We start from the raw sequence: 23574 nt of genomic DNA on the forward strand, positions 1-23574 counted from the left end.
ATTGGAAGGTAAATGAATGCTTTCAGAATAGTTCCAGACATCCTGTCTGCATCTTTTAATGACAATGTTTTATTAGTTCCTAATCAAAATCAAAGCTGTGGCATTTGGGGCCAGACTGCAATAAAACAGGAACAGTATCAAGCCAAATTTAAGCATAATGCTGAGAATTCACACAGGTCTCAAATCTCAAAGATGTTTAATTTATCATACATGTGACCACTTCCTATCACAGAAAGCCACCCTGCCACCCGAGTCAGTGTGACAGCCAGGTCTGCAGACCTGCTACAATGGTCCAGCCTGCAGTCTTCTCTTCCACACCAGCAAGTAAAAGTATTGACACAGCCACTGGGTTCAGTCTCCTCGGGTCCTAAAGTCATTTTACTCAATCTGCAGACTGCTTAGCTCCTTCTCTTGCTAACCTATCAGCTTCTTCATTGCCTCTAAATCCCGAGTGACCAGGAATATGCATCTGTGAAAATAAATATTTTCTCCTTCATTTTTACTGATTTTTACACAAGTAATACTATATTATATTCTCATGGTAAAAAAACTCAACCATTCAGAGCAACCAAGTACTCAAGTTCACCTCTGCAGTTCCTCTTTCCCAGCAGGATTCTGAACAGGACCACATGTACTCTCAGTGCACTAATGCAAGGATGCGTTTATAGAAATTCCATTGCTTTTCTATGAATTGGGTTTTACTGTTCACACTGCTTTTCCCCCACTTAACAGTGGCACCTGGCAAGCTTTCCAGGCAAAACTCATGTGCGTATAGATGGGTGAATATGTACACACATATAAACACACGCATGCGCACTCACACACGCACACACTTTACTACTTTCAAATTCTGTTAGAAAGAAGGGATGTCCTTATTTAACTATTGTTCACATTTACACTGCTGAAGCCAATTTACATATTAGGTCACCAAACTGTCATCAGCGGTCATGGGAAGGCACCCAGGTGGGAATGGAGCATGGTTGCAGTTTATCTTGCTCTATACTACTTGAAAAAATATTTTAAATGAAAATTATCTATTATTTTAAAAAGCTTCCATTTTGTAATAAAAGTCATACTACCAAGGATTTATCCTACAAATTTATGAGAGTTTTATTTAACATTATGTTTCACTTCAAATAAACTAACAGGCCGACTGACAGTTCCCCTTACTAGTGACATGTGCGCCTGTGCCTGGCACCTTGACTCAATAATAAACATGAGGACTACAGAGCAGCCTTCAGATCTCACTGCCCATGCCTTACACGCTTAATGAGTAACACTCTCATTAAGACAGTGTTATTCATACAATGATCAAAGAATCAAGTATGTTTTAATATGTTATGGTAATAACATAATGGCAACTATCATTAAATCACTTGTGTAAATGAGTAAGCTCTAGTAAACTGGCACCACTGGGTCAACAGCCATGACACTCACCCACTGAATGTTCATGTCCTGGGTGAGCTTCTCCAGGGCCATGAAGTCCTCTTTGTTGATCACCTCTTTCCCTGTGCTTGTCCTCCAGCCGTTCTTCTTCCAGCCTTGAACCCAGTTGGTTATACCTGCAGGAATGCACACCACTAGCAAGTCACTACTGAGTGTCCCGGCCTTTGTGCCTCCCTCGTCTGACCCCTCATAACTGTCCCCACTTGTACTCCAAGTAGCCACCCTGGGCTCTTCTTCACTTCCTTGGTCGGCCTCAGTTGCTTTGTACTTTGGCACAGCCTCAAATACCCACGATCCGTCCCTTTCCTGACTTGTACTTGAGCTACAGCTCTCAGCTTAAGATGTCACTTCCTCCAAGAAACTGTCCCCAGCCTCATAACCATCCTCCCACGTGCTTCCATACCCGGCATCACACTTAGACTAGAAGCACCATTAAGGCAGAGTCACACCCGCTCATGATGGAATCTCCAGAACCCAGCAAAGGAAAAAGCACTGGGGAAATACTGCAGCAGCAGAACCAAGACTCCAGAACCCTCACTCCTCCTTTATATCTCACAACCAAATGTTATCCCCATACCTGGGCTCTCCTCTGATACCTCCTACTGGGCAAAGAAATACCTATCTTCCGTTATAATTACTAGAAACATAGTTATTAAGAAATGCAATGAGAAAGCTTACCATTTATAGTGAACATACTGTCTGTATATAAAACCAACTTGTTGATGTTTTGAGCCTTTGCTTGTTCAATAGCTTTGCAGGCTGCCTTGAAAGACAAAGGGATAGTCAGCTACAGGAAGTGTTCTGCTATGACATGACGGGTGATTATTACTGTGATTACAGTCACTATAGGAAATGCTACTACATACATAGTTCTCCTGTGTAGATACCTATTTAAAATGAAGGAAAGTTTTTACAATTTTTCTAAAAATGTCTTATCTTTCAGAATTGTTATCATCTCCAGGTTTCTTCTAGACTTAGAATATCTTACAAACAAATATGTTCAGCCAAGCACAGTGGCTCACACCAATAATCCTAGCACTCTGGGAGACTGAGGCAGGTGGATTGCTTGAGCTCATGAGTTCGAGACCAGCCTGAGCCAGTGAGACCATGTCTCCGAAAAACTGAGGCAAGAGGTTCACTTGAGTCCAAGAGTTTGAGGTTGCTGTGAGCTATGATGCAACAGTACTGCACCAAGGGAGACAAAGTAAGACTCTATCTCAAAAACAAAACAAAACAAAAGATCACAGTCAATGCTAAAGAATGACAAAACATAAATATCTTTGATAACTTACATGAATCTCTGCTCTTTGGTTTGTCTGGCGCCCAGGAAGTCTAATGCCTACATTTCTGTTTCAAAAGAATAGAAAATAAAATAAAAATTATAAATGTAATTCTCAAAGGGATGCCTCTTAATAGGGAACAATAAGCTAGTGTGTGTTTTGCAAGAAGCAGAGAAGAATAAACACGTTTCCACACCCGGGTGACTTCTGAGCCCCCTGGATCCCAGCAGAGCAGACTGGGCACTGGTTCTCTGCAGACCCTGGGTTGGCCCTATGGTGGTTCTGAGAAGTATCCCAGGAGAAAACTCAAGAATAAGAATGGAGAAAGTGAGACTTTACTGAAATTACTAGATAGCTTCAGGAAGTAAAAAGAAACCAAAGAACATGAAAACTCTCAGGCCAGCTTGGGGGCGGGCTGGGGACCTGCCGGGTGCGAGACATGGCATTGCTCAATTGCAGCGCGGTGGTCTGCATCATCTGCTTGGAGAAGCCCAAATACCGTTGCCCAGCCTGCCGCGTGCCCTATTGCTCGGTGACCTGCTTCCGGAAGCACAAAGAGCAGTGCAACCCTGAAACTCATCCTGCTGAGAGAAAAATAAGATCATCTGTTCCTGCAAAAACTAGTAGGCCTGTGGAAAATAAAGATGATGATTCCTTGGTAGCTGATTTTCTCAATAGTGATGAGGAAGAAGACAGTTTCTTTGCGGAATTTAAAGAATTTAGAGGAATCTGCAGCATTAAGAAGATTATTGCTTAATCCACACCTCAGACAACTGATGGTCGGCCTTGATCAGGGGGACGACAAAGCAAAGCTCATGAGAGCCTACATGCAAGAGCCCTTGTTTACGGAGTTTGCAGACTGCTGTTTAGGAATTGTTGAGCCATCCCAGAATGAGGATCCTTAACATGGATTATTGTGCTGCTTGCTCAAGCTTGCTGCCCAGAGCTTACCCACTTGTCCTAGGAGACCACTGGTGTGGGGGCCCTGAGGAGGAGAGGTGACTTCCAAGACACAGACTGGCTGATGGCAGTTATGCAGATCCTCCACCTCTGGGCTCATGTTTCAGGCACATATCGCCTTGATTCATCTTCAAGGTGACATATCCTTTATGGCAAAAAACCTTGACATTCAGATGGTTGTTTCTAAATGTTTTATTTTTGGTACAGTTATGATAGACAATCATAAATGATACCAGTTTTATACCCATTTAAGTTAAAAACTTGATCGGTGTTAATGAAATCAAGATGTGCTGATTCTTGTACGTTGCATTGTTCATCTTTGTTCATAATTTTGAAATTACATTAAATGAATAATTTATTAAATAAAAAAAAAGAAAACTCTCAGGCCAGTTAATGGGCACTGGGAGTAAGCTGATGCAATGCTGCACGCCACCAGTCTCAGCGACGTGGAAGGCTGAGGCAGGAGAATTACTTGAGTTACAGCAGTTCAAGTCCAGCCTGGGAGCGAGACTCCATCTCTACTGAAAGAACAAAAATAAAGGTCAGGCGTGATGGTTTGTGTCGGCTGGTGCTCATAATCCCAACATTTGGGAGGCCAGCACTAGAGGACCACTGGAGGCCAGGAGTCTGAGCCCAGGCTGGGGGGACACAGTGAGGCCGTCTCTAAAAAAAGCTTTTTTTTAAAATTAGGTAGGCCTGGTGATGCGTGCCTGTAGTACCATACAATCAGGAGGCTGATGCAGGAGAATTGCTTGAGCCTAGGATTTGGAGGCTGCAGGGAGCCGTTGATGATGCCTGGGTAACAGACTGAGATCCTGTCTCTGGGGGGAAAAAAAAGAAAAAAAATCTTGGAGTAACCAGGAGACCCAGAACTTCCTAAAAGAACATGGATTTCTTGAATTAGAAGAGTTGAAGAAGAAGCATGATCAGTCTAAAGCACCTGCCCAGTGTCTCAAGGACAGGGACGTACAAAAGAGCTGGTACCAATGTCTCCAGACAAGTCTGCAGGATTCCTACTGGAATGCTTGTGAGGCCAAGCAGAGGCCAAGGAGAAGCCCCAGCCCTCTCCTTGCTGAAAGGGCCTACACAGGATTCGGGGATACAGATAAAAGGACAGGTCTTCTCAGCTCCTCTCTCTGAAGATGTGGTCGCCCTTTCAAATCTTGAGTACCAGCCTCAGGCCTGTGCCACCACCTTCGCTCTGAGCTGCTGCTGTCAGGCCCCCACCTATGATCTCATGGAAGTCCCTCAGGTACCCAGAGGGAGCCCTAGAATGTGAAGCCTCCCTGCTCAACTTTAGGCCTATTTCCTGCCATTCTCCCAGCAGCTGCTGCAGTCCACCTCCTCTGTGTCTGATGCAGATCCTAAACTTAAAGACAGAACCTGCATCCCAACACTGTGGGAGAGCCTAGGACAGCATGGAGTGTACACACAAGTACACACCTCCTTCCTCTACCAGCCCAGTGTGATGAGAATAAAATGTGTGGTAAATGGAAGACAGAATCACACCAATGACAATAATGTCAGGCTGACAGATGCCATGGCATGTGTCACGGAAGGAGCCCTGGACCTGAAAGGCATGAAACTCAGGGACACTCAGCGCTACACACACGTGGTTCCTGTTCCAGGGCTCCAAAAGCTAAAGTGAGAAGATACAGCGAAAGAAAGTGGAAAACTTTGTAAACTGTAAGCTCAATGGAAAGGCAAAATGGAATTGTTACAATCGGCATTAAATCAGCCTAACAGTGCTTTGGGGACAGGTGAGCGAGGCACAGAACCCAGTAGGGCCATCAGCTAGGTGGGGTCATTCACACCAAGGGCGGGGTGTACTTGAATGATCGCATTTCACATCACCTTGACTTTGTGCCTTTTCAAAAACAAGGAGCCACCCCCAAGAGGACCTAGTGGTAAGATGGCTTCCCAGTCTCAGACCTGTCCAGGTGCGTCCCCGCCAAGACCATCTCCCAGCATGCCAGGGGACTCTGCAGTTAAGAGGTAGTGAGGTCACTTTGGTGTAAAAGCTCAACAGTGAGGCAGACTGGTCCAGGGTCGGGGCTGGAAAGGCAATGCCAAGGTACCGGATGTTCTGAAGGATGGCACCCTTCAGTACCCACATGAATCAAACTCTGTTCTGCTATCTCCTTCAAAGCCTTTTATTTGGTAGGTTCTCCAGATAATCACCCAGGAAGCAGATCCCACCTCACCTTACCACAAGTTCTACAGAGTGACTCGGTAAAATGTGAAGCTTAACAACTCAGCTTCTTCTGCTCACTTACAAAGGATGGCCTGGGCCCCAGTAGACTCCGATGCCTGCTCGTGCCCTCCTCCGCCCGTTACTGGAGCAGCAGCCGTCAGTGTACACGACAACAGAGTCTCCTGTGGGAGGAAAGCAGTACGTGCTGCTGGGCTGACATTACTAAAACTAAAATTCACTTCAAAATTTCACTATGGTGGAATTAGCATTTTAAATGCAAAGGACATTTTACAATGCCATGGAAGTTTCCTGTCTAGGAAAACAGGATCAGTTCCTTACATGGGACATGTTTGTCTGGAATCACTTACAGGGTCCCACATGCCAGGCATGTTCAGGACAAAGGCTGACCCTTTGTAAACTAGAACTCACTGCCATGAAAACTGCTGCTTACAACCCACACTGAGGTGTCAAAGGACAACATCCCTGTCCTTTCTGTGTATAGTCACCTTCACTCTCATGAAAGCTATCCACTCAGAGACAAGTGGCACCTCAGTATGATGGTGGCCCAGCCTGCTAGGAGGTTCAGTCCTCTGAAGGACGTTGCTCTCATCTCTTCCCTGGCATACCTGCCATTACTCAAGTGTAGTCCCCACCTTAGCTTCATTCCCTCCATACAGAGGGTGTGAATGACACACCAAGGCAGCAAAGCACAAGGTGGAAAAGGACTGAGGGCCCCTCTCAGGCCACCGGTGACCAGCAAACACTCTGAGCAACGTGCTGGGAGCAGAAGTGAGGGTGCAGAGGGCCAAAGAGCAGGGCACAGGAGCACACAGAGGCAGCCGGCACAGGAGGCATTTGCCCCAAGGACTGCAGACTGAACCCAGCGGAGGCCAAGGGAACACGAGCCTCCAGGAAAGGACAGGGATATGTCCTCACAGGAGCGGCTGCGGGCTTGCAGGGACATAAATATCGGGCAAGCCTCCTTGGTCCCACTGGAACTTGATTTCTATCAGCTACCGAACTGTCTCAACCTCAAGCACCTACTGATCTAAAATACAACCTGATAGGACATTTTCTACTGGCTTCCCTGGAATAAAATTAGAACCTAAAAAGATACTGATTTACATAAAAATACTATTTATATTTTCTGCTCATATGTGTAAAAGACAAAAATGAGACTTATATACCCTAAGTCACTAAATATATACAACTGATTCCTGGAGTTAAAGGTAGAGGAAAAGTTCATTAGTATTCTGCTTCTCAGAATAAGGTACAATCTCTTATAGTTTGGAAGATTCAATACAAAAGGTTAAAATGCTAGTGCTACTTGATTAAAACAAGCAGCTGTGTCTAGGGCCTTTCTTATTTAAGGAACCTAAACTCTTTGCATTTTCTTTATCTTTGTGACGTAAGTATTGTATACATAAGGAATACCTGTCTGTCTTTCAAAATAATACAATGTTTTCCATTTGTAGTCTATACAAGGTTTCCCAAGACATCCAAAGCTTAATTCCATACTACTAGATCAATTATAAAATAGCAATTTCTAAATAACCTTTACAGGTAAAAATGAGAATGATAAACAGAAGCTCAAATTTCCCCATTAATAAAGTGGGAAAAGTTATTTTTTACATATATATTTTCATGACTGTTACACTAAAAATAAAAAAATCCAAGAAAAATATACCCATATAAGAAAATGCGTCTTTGCTGACTGAAGGAGCCGACTCTGCACCCTGTCTCAGGTGCTTTGCACATGGCTCTGCACTGTCCTCTTCATCTTTATCCAGGGGCTCACGGGGTCGCTTGCTGGTTTTCGTTTGTGATTCTTGTACATGTTTATTCTTCTGCCCTGAAAGACAGAGTCTATTGGTGAGCCAGAAACAAGGAACGTAACACAAAATGCTTAAGAATAAAGAAATCTGGCTGGGCACAGAGGCTCATGCTTATAATCCCAGCACTTTGGGAAGTATTGAAAGAATTGAGATTATAAATAAATTACTAAATGGTTAAAAACAAACAAACAAAAAAAATCTGAAAAAGAAATATTAAGAACCCAAACCAAAACAAGAGACATACTTTTAAACTTGCTTTCTATCCAGAACTGATTTTCCTCCTCTGGGCAGAAAACCTAACCATTCCAGCAGAAGCCCCTTTAACAGGCACTGGGGAGAGACAGGGTTGGGAAGAGACGGGTGAAGCAGACACGCTGAATGAGGGTCTCCCTGCCTCTGGACTAGCCCTCAGGGGTGGTTTCAGAGCATGACTTGCCTCTCTCTGAACTGTGCTTTGTCTAGGATTGTTCTGACATCCCAGAGGGGTAGCTGATATGTGAGTACCTTAGTCGGATCCAGACTGTTCAAGAGAAACTGATCAAAACTGTGCTCTGCTTGGTCTTAGTCCCCTGCAGTAAAAAAATGTGTAAGTAAAGTTAATGAAAAATCACTTCCTCAAGGAAGGTTCCGATACATTTATTTTTATTTGGCTACCATATCACTAAAGTCAGAGTTCAATATCCTGTGCTCTAAGGCAGTCATCTTGCTTGTCTGAGTCCTGCATATCTGATGTCTCTTATATTAGTCCTTACACTTCAAATAACCATACTTCCTGTAACACATGCAGCTGGAAGAAATCCAGATCATGTGACTCTGTCCAAAAAGAAAAGGAAACAGAACAAAGGTGTGCACCATGAAAGGAACAGTTCATCCCTTTAAAAACCACAGCCTGTTCAGTCCATTAACAGTGCAAGTAGTTTTTAAAAAGAAATTTAAAAAAAATTAAAATGATTAAAAAACAAGAAATTATGGCACAGTGAGGAGCTGGCATAGAACAAGGATCTGAGCCCTGCCTGTCTCTAACATGTAGTGCTGCCATGGACACAAAACAGTATTTTTAACTGCTTCCAGCCCAGTTCTGATTTGTAAAATGAAAACAGTCAGAGTATCTTCTTTATGTGTATGGGGGTTATAGATCAAATGATATCTGGGATTTGAACAGCTTTGAATAGGTTGACATGAAAGGTGACTACCTTCTGAACCATCTGGGCTTGCAGAGTTCCTAACAAAGGCCCAGGCCTCATCTTCTGTAGCAAACTTCTTAAATCTGGCAGCAGGAAACCGGTCCACTTGTGCTCTGCACTCATTCCTGGGAAAGATACACAATGTTAAAACTCCTTTAACTTATCCCATTCTCAGGTTGGGAATACAATTGTCCCTCAGTAACTGAAGGGGGTTGGTTCCAGGATCCCCTACCCCCACCCCCAATGGACACCAAGATCAAGTCCCTCATATAAAATCATCTATTTGTATATAAACTACACCTCCTCCTCTACACTTCATCTCTAGATTACCTGTAATACCTAATACAATGCAAATGCTATGTAAGTAGTTATACTGCATAGTCTTTGGTTTGTTTTTTTGTTTTTGTTTTTTTTTTTTTGAGATAGGGTCTCATTCTGTCACTGGGCTAGTGTGTAATGGTTTCATCACAGTTCACTGCAACCTCAAACTCCTGGGCTCAAACAATCCTTCAGACTCAGCCTCCCAAGTTCCTGACCTCAAGCAATCTTCCCAAATTGACCTCCCAAAGTACTAGGATGACAGGTGTAAGCCACCACATCCAGCCTCACGTACTGTCTTTTTATGTTTAAATTGTTGCATTTTTTTTCCCCCTGAGACAGGGTCTCACTTTTGTTACCCAAGCTAGAGTGAAATGCCATTTTCATAGGTTATTACAACCTTGAACTCCTGGACTCAACTTTTATTTTTTATTGCCTTTTTCCCTCCACGTATTTTAGATTCATGGTTGGTTGAATAAGAGGATATGCACTGTGGATACAAAGGAGGGACTGTAGTGTGAAGAGGATGGGCTGTCAGTTCCTTGGAAGCAAAGGGTCAGATCTTGCAGTTCTTAGTTTTATCTAACCGCCGAGTTCTACTGTATGCCAGCCAGACGGTACACCAGAACCACAAGGCTTCCTCAAACTCAAATCATACTACAATTTTGGAGTCTTTGTAAAAGAAATGCTATTAGTCATTTTGATACAACAAACAGTTCAACTTCTGACATGCTTCATCCTCAATACTAACGCTACCATGCACAGGGAAATATAATAAACCTTGATATCACACAGTGAGATGAGTTCTGGTCTTGGAGTCAGAAAACCTGGACTCAAGTCCTATCTCTGTCATTCACTGGCCCTGTGAGCTTCCTAACCAGAGGAACTACACCTGATAATGAGAACAATCCCGCTCTCTTCCAAGGATTGCTATAGGAATCCAATTCCAACATCAGTTTGTCAGAATTTTTTTCACAAACGGGGAGGATTAGATAAGTACAATTACTTATCTAATTACAACTACAATTTAACTGGTACGGAAAATCAGGTAGTGCTTGGTTGGTAATGATTACGAGCTACTTTGGGAGGATTTTCTAATTTCAACAATAGCGAAGGATTAATACAGGCCCCCGGCCACCCTCCGGCTTTATGGAGTGTTTCTGGCGTTCCAAACAAAACTTCAGTCCAGAGGCTCCTACGGGCCGTGAGCCTCCGGAACGACGCCCGCTGAGCAGGGAGGCCACCCGACTCATTCAGACTCCAGGAACGACATTCGCTACGACAGCCAGGCTGCCGGGGCCAGAGTCACCGAGAGCCGGCAGGGAGCAGCCTCGGGGGGGCCCACTCACCAGGTCAGAAAGACCCCGGTCTTGCGGCCTCTCCTCACTGCATAGAACATCCCGAGCCCACAACAGCCCTGGCTGCAGCGCACAGCGGTCAAGGCGACTCTGTGGGCCAGAGACAGCAGCCGGCCCATCGTTTACTGTCAGGCACCCAACAGCATTTCGGCTTCGGACCTGAGGCAAGTAGCCCCGATCGCACTCACAGCCACACTTCCGCCGGCAGCGCAGAGAAATGACGCACATCCGGGCATGAGGGGCGGGCCTGGGGAAGGGCGGAGTCTAGGGGAGGTGGGGCTGGGGCGGGCTCTGGGGGCGGGGCCGGGAGCGCGTGCCTTGCGAGCACCTCCCTTTCCCGGATATCAATAATAAAGCGGGGCTGAGCGCAGTGGCTCACGCCTGTAATCCCAGCACTCTGGGAGGCTGAGGCGGGTGGATTGCCTGCGCTCACAGGTTCAAGACCTGCCTGAGCAAGGGCGAGACTCGCCTCTAAAAATAGCTGGGCATCGCGGCGGGCGTCTGTAGTCCTAACTACTGGGGAGGCTGAGGCAAGAAAATCGCTTGAGCCCCAAGCGTCCGAGGTTGCTGTGAGTTGTGGCGCCACGGCACTCTACTGGGGGCGACAAAGTGAGACTCTATTTAAATAATAATAATAATGATAATGATAGAGTGGGACTTAGTGGAGGTCCCGGGGTGGGGTGTCATCTGGGTGGGGCGGAGCCTATGGGGGCGTGGGCGTGGCAGGGGTCCTGGAGCGGCGAGTGCTGTGGATAGGGCGGAGCCTAGACAGGTGCGTGCCTGGTGGTGGGAGCCTGTGACTGGCCGAGGTCCCCATCCCAGAGAGGAAGGGTGAGGGTCAGGTTTACATCCCTGTCCTCCAGGCAGCAGTCTGGTGCTGGCACCTCCTGCTCACTCTTGCTGGTTGCCCACTTCAGCCGCGCAGGGGTCACCGCGGATGTCTTCAATGTTGGGAGGGTCCAGCACCCCGCGGCGGTCACCTTGATCTCTCTGGAGCTCCCCGATGCCAAACAAATGAAAGGGGGCTATTCACTTATTTATTTGTGGGCAGAAAAACACTAGGATTCAAAAACTAGGAGTGAATAAGTACACACAAAGGAGAGACGAGAGAGTGTCATTTTCTCGGGTGCACCCCTTCTCTGCTCCACTACAAGGGGTGGTTAACCAGGGCATGTCCCATGCTTAAAAGGATGAGGAACCGGGGAGAATATGTAGCTGAAAAGACAGTGTCTTCAGATTCTGCTGATTGTTTGACTTTTTACTCTATAAGCAAATAAAATTTACTCCAAACTCTTCTCCATTGGCAAGCTTTCTTTCTGAATTAATTTTACACTACTTTTCTTTAATTTTCTTCAAATCTCAACAGGCTCTGGGGATTCAAGGCTCAACCACCAAGGAGTCCCCGGAGGTTACTATGTCAACAAACAGACCACAGTGTGAAAGCAGCTGTTTGGGAAGTGTGTGCCAGACACAACAGAGTAAGCCATTGTGCCTGGAAGGTCAGGTAAGACCTAACATCATGACTGAAAAAAGTTTTGAAGGGTAATAATAAAGTTTATTCAAACGAATTTCACTGAAAGAGAATATTTCAGGAAGAAGGAATGGCCTAAGGTGAGGTGTATCCTGATATAGTCAGATGAGTTCTTGTGTGAATTCAAGGGACATCAATTTTAAACATTTCAACTTTTCTAATTTGAATTAAAATTGGCTATAGCTTTTATTCCTCATTTCTACTGCACTTTTAAAAAGTGTCTTATTACACACACACACACACACACACGCACACCCCTTTGTCCTTAAAAGTGAAGTAATGGCTGATGATACCTGTTTGTGCACTTATCTGATGAAACCTAAAGATGCCCCAGGGACCACTCTCAGGATGACCTGACACCTGCACCCCTCTCCTCCAGCTTCTCTTAGGGTCACACCTAGTCAGGACTTGCTTTCCCATGTAAATTGGCTGGCTGTGGTCCTTTACCACAGGAGACTCATCTTTCCTGTAAAGTTGTAAGTTAGAATTATCTAAATTATATTGGAGGATCACCCATGAAGGTTTTCATAGTTCCAAAACTTTTCTTCTGACATTTCATTGACTGGTTACTGTGTATGAAAATCTTTTCCATCAGGCCAGATGCCGTGGCTCATGCCTGTAATCCCTAGCACTCTGGGAAGCTGAGGTGGTTGGATTGCTTGAGCTCACAAGTTCAAGACCAGCTTGAGCAAAAGCTAGACCCTATCTGTACTAAAAATAGAAAAACTGAAGCAGGAGGATCACTTGAGCCCGAGTTAGAGGTTGCTGTGAGCTATGATATCATGGCACTCTGTCTCAAAAAAAAAAAATAAGGGAAAATCTTTTCTATATTACTCTCTGGATCAAAATACATATGAGTTTTCTTATTCTGGGCAGACACTGGACCAGAAGCCAGAAGAGCCCTGTGAGGGTGTGTATGACCTCAGTCAACCCACTTAGCCCTTGGAGGCCTAATTTCCTCAGCTGAAAAAATGGGAAAGATGATTCCTACTGCAAAATAATTTTCTAAAATATATTAGATGTAATAATAAACATATGTAAGTGCGTAGATTATTCCTGAGACATGACATAAACTCAAATAGGAGTAGCTGTTGCCATTGTCTATTATGATCTGTAAATTAGGGATAACAAAACCACCTCTGCTCATTTCTCAGGGTCCACTCAAAAATCATGCCACCAGTATATCAGGCCCTTGTCTAGACCTGTCATCCAATGCGATAGCTCTGGCCACGTGTGGCTGTGCAGCACCTGAGATATGCTGTTAGGATAACACGCACTGGATTTTGAAAACTCAGTATGAAAAATAAAAAGAATCTAAAAACTCAACAATTTTTTATATTGATGACAAGTTGAATCGGTAATATTTTGAATGTATTGGGTCAGGGGGTGGGGGCAGGGCAGGGGGAGGAACCTGCAGCCTTAATGGGGCCTTTTGAGTGAATCCAAATTTTACTGAACAAATCCTTTTATTTTTATTAATACATTTTTGCCTTTTACATTTATATTTTATTTGTAAAACGAACACTTCCTTTATTGAACAGAGCCGTTCTAGATGGGGATGACAGCGCAGAGCTTCTGTTCTAGCAAGGAGAGTGACACAAGAGACACAGAGCAGGCAAGGGACCCGTCACGGCCGTCAGGGACAGAAAAGGAAGAGGCCAGGCGGCAGGGACGGGGAGCACAAGGATGGGGAGCACAGGGCCAGGGGCGGGGGCAGGGGACGGGGACAGGGAGCATGTGGCCAGGTGGTGCCAAGAATGAGAGGAAGTGCAAGTGAACATGAGGTGGCCCTTCCACCTCTCAGGAATTGAAGAAGATCCTGTCATCTGTCATCTGTATTAGCATCAGTCATAAAATGGTGGCAGATGGGCAGTGGCTGTGGCTCAGTGGGCAGGGCGCTGGCCCCATATACCGAGGATGGCAGGTTTCAACCCAGCCCCGGCCAAACTGCAACAACAAAATAGCCAGGCATTGTGGCGGGCGCCTGTGGTCCCAGCTACTCGGGAGGCTGAGGCAAGAGAATCGCCTAAGCCCAGGAGTTGGAGGTTGCTGTGAGCTTTGACACCACAGCCTTCTACCAAAGGCAACAAAATAAGACTCTGTCTCTACAAAAAAAAAAAAAAAAAAAAAAAAAATGGGGGCGGACACCTCCTCTTCCTGACGAGATCACTCAGGAACAAGTGCTGTTGCAATGTGGGGGTTCCTTATCTGTAGAGAACCTAAAAATAATCATGAATCCCAACCAAAGTCAGACTGCTTTGTCTCATCACCAAGTGCTGGTGATTCTACGTCCATGATAAAAACTCTGTCCAGAAAAAATCTCCCCTGCTGGTCTAAATGTGAGCAACTAATAGTGGTCAAGGCTGGGGATTAACTATATATCTCACATATACACGTATATTATATGCATATAATTTTATTACTATTTTTTCTTTTCCTTTTACTAGTTTTTAAATAAACATTATACTTTACATGGATGTTAATCCTAAACCTCCCAGTTAAACAGGTGGTTCCAATGTGCTCACTTAGCTACAAGAAGTTCATTTGGTTCAGGGGCGTGGGGTTGGCATCAGGCACGGTTTGATCCAGCACCTGGAACACTCTGACCTCCTGCATTGAAACAGCAAATCCGAAGTAAACCACGGGGGCACCATGACTGGAAAGACAAAGAAGAAGGACTTGTGTTCCTTCACTTTATGTGACCACTTGTGCGTCAAATTCAAAACAGTGAAATAGGGCAGTGACAATTACTAGGCAAAAATTTTAGCTCAAATATTAACTATTTTACTTAAGCTGCTTAATATCTTTAAAATTGACATTTATCCTTTTTAAATGTAATTGTTGGTTTTAAAACCAAAAAATTAAGAAAATAATGATCACTACTGACTATAACATGATTATAACTGAAACTACTTTTTTATTTTTTTTTTTTTTGAGACAAGTCTCGAGCTGTCACCCCGGGTAGAGCGCCATGGCATCACAGCAATCTCAAACTCTTGGGCTTAAGCAATTCTCTTGCCTCAGCCTCCCAAGTAGCTGGGACTACAGGCACCTGCCACAACGCCCGGCTATTTTTTTGTTATAGTTGTCTTTGTTGTTTGGCAGGCCCAGGCTAGGTTCAAACCCACCAGGTCCGGTGTATGTGGCTGGTGCCCTAGCTTCTGAGCTACAGGCATTGAACCAACTGAAAATATTTTTGTTGAATGGGGAAGGATGTTAAAATTATCCTGAGTGTCACAAAAACTTAGAATGTTACTGCCCCCACCCCATACATCTTTCTCAGAATCTGCTCCTTGGGGGGGGGACCCTTTCAGCTTCTCCACTCAGACTCAGTAGCAGGAGAAACACCCCCTGGCAGCCCTGGACCCACGGATAACCCTTTGATTGCACTTTAATTGCAATCTTGGGGTGGAGGAAAGATGCTTTTCTTGTTTAACTCTTTTAAATGATGGACCCTAAAGATAAGCTGTGGGCAAGGACAAAGCCAGTGAACATTTGATGCCTGATGCTCTTTTGATGCCTGGTCCAGACCTCAGCGTCTTTGCTAGCAAAATGGGGATAAAGTTCCGAGTGCATTAACACCACAGGCTTGTGAGATCAGGAGGAGTAGTCTATATCAACATCCTGGAGAACTAAATGATGAAAATGGACCTTCTTCACTCAACCCCCTCCTGTCCTGCGCTGTGAAGTTCACATACATACATACTTCAAATTCCAACTTGACAATTTACTAGTTGTATAAATCTGGTGAATTGCTTAAAGTCTCTGTTCTGTACTGTGAAAATGGAAATATTGACACTGTCCATGGTGGCATGGTGGCTGTGAAAGTGACCACAGGAATGTGTGCAATGCCTGATGTACAGGTATTTTTTTTGTTTTGTTTTTTTGAGACAGAGTCTCAAACTGTCGCCCTGGGTAGAGTGCCATGGCATCACAGCTCATAGCAGCCTCCAATTCCTGGGCTCAAGCAATCCTCTTGCCTCAGTTTTTCTATTTTTAGTAAAGACTGGGTCTTGCTTTTGCTCAAGCTGGTCTCAAACTCGTGAGCTCAAGCAATCCTCCTGCATTGGCCTCCCAGAGTGCAATGATTACAGGCATGAGCCACCACGCTTGGTATTTCAGCCTCACACTTGTTCTTTTCATCCTGTGTATATTTCATGAAAATTTATGGTAAGAATTGGTTGCTTTTGATGAAATATATTGAAGGTGAGCAAATTATCAGTTTATGATAAAAATCAAAAGTATACATATTTCTATATTTTAAGCCAGGGGTCCTCAAACTCCACATGAGGCAGTGTGATTGTATTTGTTTCCGTTTTGTTTTTTTACTTAAAAATAAGATATGTGCAGTGTGCATAGGAATTCGTTCATATTTTTTTTTAAACTATAGTCCGACCCTCCAACAGTCTGAAGGACAGCGAACTGGCTCCCTGTTTAAAAAGTTTGAGGACCTCTGTTTTAAGCATTCACATATGCGTGGTTACCTGTCTACCTGATAGGTCTCCTGTGTCAGTGAGCATCGTTGGTGCTTTACAGGACAAGCCAGTGGCCTCGCTTCAGTGAAGCATATGCTGGCTCAGCACACCTCCATTACCGGCTGCTGTGTTCAAGTCACTTATGTTGGCCCAGAGATGATAATAGTAATAATAAAGGCCCAGCCAGCTATGAGTGGAGGTGAGGGAAATGACCTTCTGTTAAATTCAATCCAGTAATTCTTGATTGCACAGACAGGTGCATAAATTCATCTTATGCGGAAAAGCTCATCAGTAACTCTCCTCTGTCACTTTCTATTAACATGAGTAACATTATGTGGGAGGGGAAGAATGACAGCTCTGTCACCCATCTGACCTCTAGGCTTTATGCATCACAGATGCTGAGATTACATATTCCCAGCACAGAATCCTTTTTAATGAGTACATTTACATAATAGAGAAACAATTTTCTAACAGGTGAATACACTTCAGCTTTTTAACTAACCTCCCCCACTGTCTCTTAGTCCCTCAGGGATCAAACTGTCAATGCTGCAATTCATTTCCTTTCACACTGAAAGGAACCTTCTATTGTAATTCCTAAGTTTGTCTAGCCCCTTCCTGGCCCAGTCATCAGCGTCACAGGGGCCGCTGCACTGGATGTTGACTCCCCAAAAGGACTTATGTCAAATCCTAAACCTCAAAGTGATGGTTTTTGGAGGTGGGGCCTTTGGGAGGTGAAGAGGTCCGGAGGGCAGAGCCCCCCTGGAGGGAGTAGAGTCCTCATGAAAAAGACCCCAGAGAGTTCCCTGCCCTCTGCCTCGGCCACGTGAGGACACAGTGGGAAGACAGAATGGAAGGACACCAAAAAGAGGGCCCTCAACAGACACTGACCTGGCCACCAACCACCCTTGGACTTCAGAACATACCTGGACTTCAGGGCTGTGCCTGTGGCTCAGTGAGTAGGGTGCCGGCCTCATATACCAAGGGTGGTGGGTTTGAACCCGGCCGGGGCAAAATTGCAACAAAAAAACAGCCGGGCATTGTGGGGGGCGCCAGTAGTCCCAGCTACTCAGGAGGCTGAGGCAAGAGAATCTCCTGGGCCCAAGAGCTGAAGGTTGCTGTGAGCTGTGACACCGCAGCACTCTACCGAGGGTGACAGAGTGAGAGTCTGTCTCTAAAAAATAATAATAATAAAAAAAAGTATCTGGACTTCAGATGAATACTATGACCACAGGGGAGGGGCGGGGGGTTTTTGAAGTAAATCCTAGTAAGTCAAGAGACCTGAAACATGTCACTGTGACTGTATCTGGCTAAAGACACAGAGAACCCCAAATGCTGAACCCCAGTTGATAGTGTGTCCTTGACAGTGGAACTGTTAGCAATTCTGAAACTCCTTAATGTGTATTCCAGGATTAAGGAAATAGATACATTGTGGAAAATGAAAAGGGCTGTGCATTCTATGAGAATGCCTGTTTCCCTACAGCATCACCAGCAGCATGTGTTGTCATATTTTTATAATTTTTTTTTTTTTTTTTTTTGGTAGAGACAGAGTCTCATTGTACCACCCTCGGGTAGAGTGCCGTGGCGTCACACGGCTCACAGCAACCTCCAACTCTTGGGCTTACGTGATTCTCCTGTCTCAGCCTCCCGAACAGCTGGGACTACAGGCGCCCGCCACAACGCCCTGCTATTTTTTTTTGTTGTTGCAGTTTGGCTGGGGCTGGGCTTGAACCCGCCACTCTCGGCATATGGGGCCAGCGCCCTACTCACTGAGCCACAGGCGCCGCCCCATATTTTTATAATTTTTATTAACCTAACAGGTAAAAACTGAGACTTTAGTGTAGTTTGATTTGCATTGATTCTCAGGTTGGAGGAAGGAATTACAAACATTGGCAGAGAGCAGGCTAGACCAACCCTGGGTGCTGGGTGGAACTGAAGGCACCAGACTGCTCATCATTGCTTTCTATTGTTTTAAACTTAAAAAAAAAAAAAAAACAGCTTTACTAAGCTATAGTTTACGTACTATAAAATTCACCCTTGGTAGTATACAATTCAAAGACTTGTGGTAAACCCATGAAGTTGTGTGGTCATCCCACAGTGCAGTTCAGAACACCCCACCCCTGAAAATTTTCCTGCGCAGAGACAGCCCCTCTCCTACTGCCAGGCCAGGGCATGACTCATCTGCTTTCTCTTACATATTTGTCTTTTCTAGGATTTCACACGATGGAATCATACGTTATGAAGTCTTCGTGTCTGGTTCTTTAACTTAGGATAGTGTTTCTGAGGCTCATCCGGTTTGTGACCTGTGTTAATAGCCTGCTTTATTCAGTTGCTGAAGAGTGTTCCATCCTATGGCTCTCTATGTTCATTCGCCAGTTGACGGGCCTTGGGTTGTTTCCTGGTTTTGGCTTTTATAAATGACGATGTTATAAACGGTCACATACAAATTTTTGTGTGAACGTATGTTCTAATCTCTCTTGGGTAGATAAGTAGCAGTGGGTTATATTTTATAACATTCATAACTGGTTTTTGGAAGTTTGAATTTGATTAGCGTTAAGGTAAAGACTACATATATTTATTCAAAGTCTTCTGAGAATTTGAGTTATCTTCTTCTTCTTTGTTTTTTTTTTTTTGAGACAGAGTCTCACTTTGTCACCCTCAGTAGCGTGTTGTGGTGTCACAGCTCACAGCAAAAACTCTTGGGCTTAAGCGATTCTCTTGCCTCAGCCTCCCAAGTAGCTGGGACTACAGGCGCCCACCACACAATGCCTGGCTAATTTTAGAGACGAGATCTCTCTCTGGCTCAGGCTGATCTTGAACTTGTGAGCTCAGGCAGTCTACCAGCCTCAGCCTCCCAGGGTGCTAGGATTACAAACGTGAGCCACCGTGCCTGGCCCTAGAGCATTTGAGTTCTACATTTATGTTTTTTGTAACAAGTACATTAGTGAGATATGTTTGTATATGCATATATATATAATATATGTATATGTGTGTATGTATATAAGTTCTGGATTTTGACCTATAAATCAGAAGAAGATTTTAGGCAAAACTCAAGAATCTGTATTCATGATTAACAGAAGCTAATCTTCCAAAATTATAAATTACTTGATCCCTCCTTGACACCTCTGCATGAAAATGAAAAATTTTGACTGGTACTTGGTGAGAAAGAGAAAAATACCCTCTGATATATATAGGAGCTGGCCTGGAATTGCCCTCGGGCTTGGTGTGGTGACGAGTGGTTTGGCACCCACATCAATGTCTTGGAGATTCCCTTTTGAACATAAATGACGTCAGAGAATATCGGAATCAGACAAGGCTGCATCAATTCATCACTGATGGAGGCAAAACCAAGCCACTCCAAAATCACACAGGAACACAAACGTGGAGATTGTTACAGCTGCAAAACGCCCAACACCCCACTCTCCTGGCTAATAGGAGAGGGCAGCCGTAGCCCTATTCTAGTCTGCTCCTACTATAAATGAGATTTAGTCAGACATCAACTACAGAATCACATAATTATTCCTGCTTCCTGTCAACATCGACCCCAGAGCAAATTCCCTTCCTTACACCTTTCCAAATTACCAAACACAAATACAAGTCCCAATACTCTTTTCTCACAGTCCCTTATGAGCTGCTGAATGGTTGTTTAAGGTGATGTGTTTTCATCCCCCGAATAAGTAATCAGTCAACTTGTTCAGGTGTATTCTTGGTTGTGTTTGGAATTGCCAAGATAATACCACTAGGAGAATCATCTGAATCACACACGGCAAACCTTGGTGTAACAGTGTATGTTAGATGGGCAGGGCATATTGTATATTAAACAACAAAAGATGGGGTGGCACCTGTTGCTCAGTGAATAGTGCGCTGGCCCCATATACCGAGGGTGGCAGGTTCAAACCCGGCCAAACTGCAACAAAAAATAGCCGGGCATTGTGGCAGGTGCCTATAGTCCCAGCTACTCCGGAGGCTGAGGCAAGAGCATCACCTAAGCCCAAGAGCTGGAGGTTGCTGTGAGCTGTGATGCCAGAGCACTCTATTGAGGGCAACAAAGTGAGACTCTGTGTCTAAAAAAAAAGATTAAACAACAAAAGATAACTTGTAGATTAAATAATGATCAATAACATTATAAATCCTGAAAGATCAAAACAGGTATTAGGATATTTAGAAATTTTTATGAATATGTGAAATATTTGAGTTCTGATATTACTAGAAATTTAAAAATAGGCAGTTAAAAATTTGGCTAGCAGTTATTTCTATGAATCATGTATTGCTATGTATTAATTATTATTATTTTTTATTAATATTAAATCATAGCTGTGTACATTAATGCAATCATGGGGTACCATACATTGGTTTGATAAACAGTTTGACACATTTTCATCACACTGGTTAATATAGCCTTCCTGGCATTTTCTTAGTTATTGTGTTAAGACAATTATATTCTACATTTATTAAGTTTCACATGTACCCTTGTAAGATGCACCACAGGTATAATCCCACCAATCACCCTCCCTCTACCCATCCTCCTCTCTCCCTCCCCTCCCTCTCCCCATTCCCCATATTCTTAGGTTATAACTGGGTTATAGCTTTCATGTGAAAGCCAAAAATTAGTTTCATAGTAGGGCTGAGTACATTGGATACTTTCTCTTCCATTCTTGAGATACTTTACTAAGAAGAATATGTTCCAGCTCCATCCATGTAAACATGAACAAGGTAAAGTCTCCATCTTTCTTTAAGGCTGCATAATATTCCATGGTGTACCTATACCACAGTTTATTAATCCATTCGTGGGTCGATGGGGGCTTCTTCCATGACTTAGCAATTGTGAATTGGGCTGCAATAAACATTCTGGTGCAAATATCTTTGTTGTAATGTGATTTTTGGTCTTCTGGGTATATACCTAGTAGAGGAATTATAGGATTGAATGGCAGGTCTATTTTTAGATCTCTAAGTGTTCTCCAAACATCTTTCTAGAAGGAATGTATTAATTTGCATTCCCACCAGCAGTGCAGAAGTGTTCCCTTTTCTCCACATCCACGCCAACATCTCTGGTCTTGGGATTTTCTGATATGGGCTAATCTTACTGGAGTTAGATGGTATCTCAAGGTAGTTTTGATTTGCATTTCTCTGATGATTAAAGATGATGAGCATTTTTTCATATGTCTGTAGGCCGTGTGCCTGTCTTCTTCAGAGAAGTTTCTCTTCAAGTTCCTTGCCCAGCCTGTGATGGGATCACTTGTTCTTTTCTTGCTTGTACGTTTCAGTTCTCTGTGGATTCTGGTTATTAAACCTTTGTCGAAGACATAACCTGCAAATATTTTCTCCCATTCTGAGGGCTGTCTGCTTGCTTTATTTACTGTGTTCTTGGCTGTGCAGAAGCTTTTTAGTTTGATCAGGTCCCACAGGCACCGCCCAAAACTATTATTTATTTATTTTTTTTTGTGTGTGTGTGGAGACAGAGTCTCACCTGATCACCCTCGGTAGAGTGCCGTGGCGTCACACAGCTCACAGCAACCTCCAAATCCTTGGGCCTAGGCGATTCTCTTGACTCAGCCTCCCAAGTAGCTGCAAAACTATTATTTTAAAAACATTTTTATTAGCTGTGCCCTTTGAAATGGCTTATGAGGACCCCATCATGCATCCTAATGCCAAGATTCTGGTTTCCAATAGTTTTCAAAAATAAAAATAAAAAAAAGGAAAACACAGAATCAAGGCTTCTTGGAGAAAAAGCTGATTCCATGTCTAGGACAGAAAAGTACAAAAGAGCCTGTGACATCTTCCACCAGGAAGTGAGATGTTCAGACATTAATGGAGATGCCAGGACCTGGGAGCTAATCTAAAAGGGGGCCCTGCTGCACAATTAAAGGTTCTCATTTGCACATCAAAGGAGAATAGTGAGGCTTCTAACAGTAAGTGAACTGTATAGATGGTACTTCTGTTCAGAGTTCTCTAGTACGTTGGCATTGTTGACTTATTTTTTGCGTTTTTGAGATAGCGTCTCACTCTGTTGCCCTCAGTAGAGTGCTATGGCATCATAGTTCACAGCAACCTCAAACTTTTGGTATCAAACCATCCTCCTGCCTCAGCCTCCTGAGTAACTGGGACTACAGGTGCTCACAATGCCCACCTAGTTTTTCTATTTTTAGTAGAGAGGGGTTTTGCTCTTGTTCAGGGTGGTCTCTTGCCTCAGCTTCCCAAGTAGCTGGGACTACAGGCGCCTGCCACAATGCCCGGCTATTTTTTTCTTTTTTAGAGACAAGGTCTCACTCTTGCTCAGGCTGGTCTCGAACCCATGAGCTCAGGCAACCCACCTGCCTTGGCCTCCCAAAGTGTTGGGATTACAGGCCTGAACCACCACGCCCAGCCATTATTGACTTATCGTACATTTAAAGAGTAAGGAACTTGCTGGGTGTGGTGGTTCATGCCTGTAATCCTAGCACTCTGGGAGGCAGAGGGAGGTGGATTGCTTGAGTTCAGGAGTTCAATACAAGCCTGAGCATCAGCAAGACCCTGTCTCTATAAACAGCCAGGCTGGAACATATTCTTCTTAGCAAAGTATCTCAGGAATGGAAGAAAAAGTATCCAATGTACTCAGCTCTACTATGAAGCTAAATTATAGCTTTCACATGAAGGCTATAACCCAACTATAGCACAAGACTATGGGGAAAGGGCCAAGGAAAGGGAAAGGAGGGGGGAGGTTTTGGTGGAGGGAGGGTAATGGGTGGGGCCACACCTACAGTGCATCTTAGAATGGGTACAGGCGAAACTTACTAAATGCAGAATACAAATGCCTACATACAGTAACTAAGAAAATGCCATGAAGGCTACGCTGAACAGTTTGATGAGAATATTTCAGATTGTATATGAAACCCGCACATTGTACCCCTTGATTGCACTAATGTACACAGCTATAATTTAACAATAAAAATAAATAAATTAAAAAAATATATATATAAACAGCCAGGTGTCGTGGTGGGTGCCTGTAGTCCCAGCTAC

The 23574-nt window shown here is 44.1% G+C and overlaps 1 protein-coding gene and 1 pseudogene across 1 annotated transcript; one reads left to right on the plus strand and one right to left on the minus strand.

Annotated features, from left to right (window-relative positions):
- Positions 1-47: 47 nt before the first annotated feature.
- RNASEH1 (ribonuclease H1) lies at positions 48-10791 on the minus strand. Its single transcript, XM_053588020.1, has 8 exons — positions 10567-10791; positions 8909-9024; positions 7568-7732; positions 5963-6062; positions 2739-2793; positions 2125-2209; positions 1438-1562; positions 48-469 (listed from the first exon to the last, which is right to left on the minus strand). Exons 1-8 carry the CDS (start codon positions 10692-10694, stop codon positions 383-385), a joined length of 861 nt encoding a protein of 286 aa, XP_053443995.1. The 5' UTR covers positions 10695-10791; the 3' UTR covers positions 48-382.
- Positions 2802-5954, plus strand: LOC128583634 (zinc finger HIT domain-containing protein 3-like; annotated as a pseudogene).
- Positions 10792-23574: the final 12783 nt, after the last annotated feature.

This window comes from Nycticebus coucang, chromosome 4, assembly GCF_027406575.1.
Source record: "Nycticebus coucang isolate mNycCou1 chromosome 4, mNycCou1.pri, whole genome shotgun sequence".
Classification (NCBI taxonomy): Eukaryota; Metazoa; Chordata; class Mammalia; order Primates; family Lorisidae; genus Nycticebus; species Nycticebus coucang.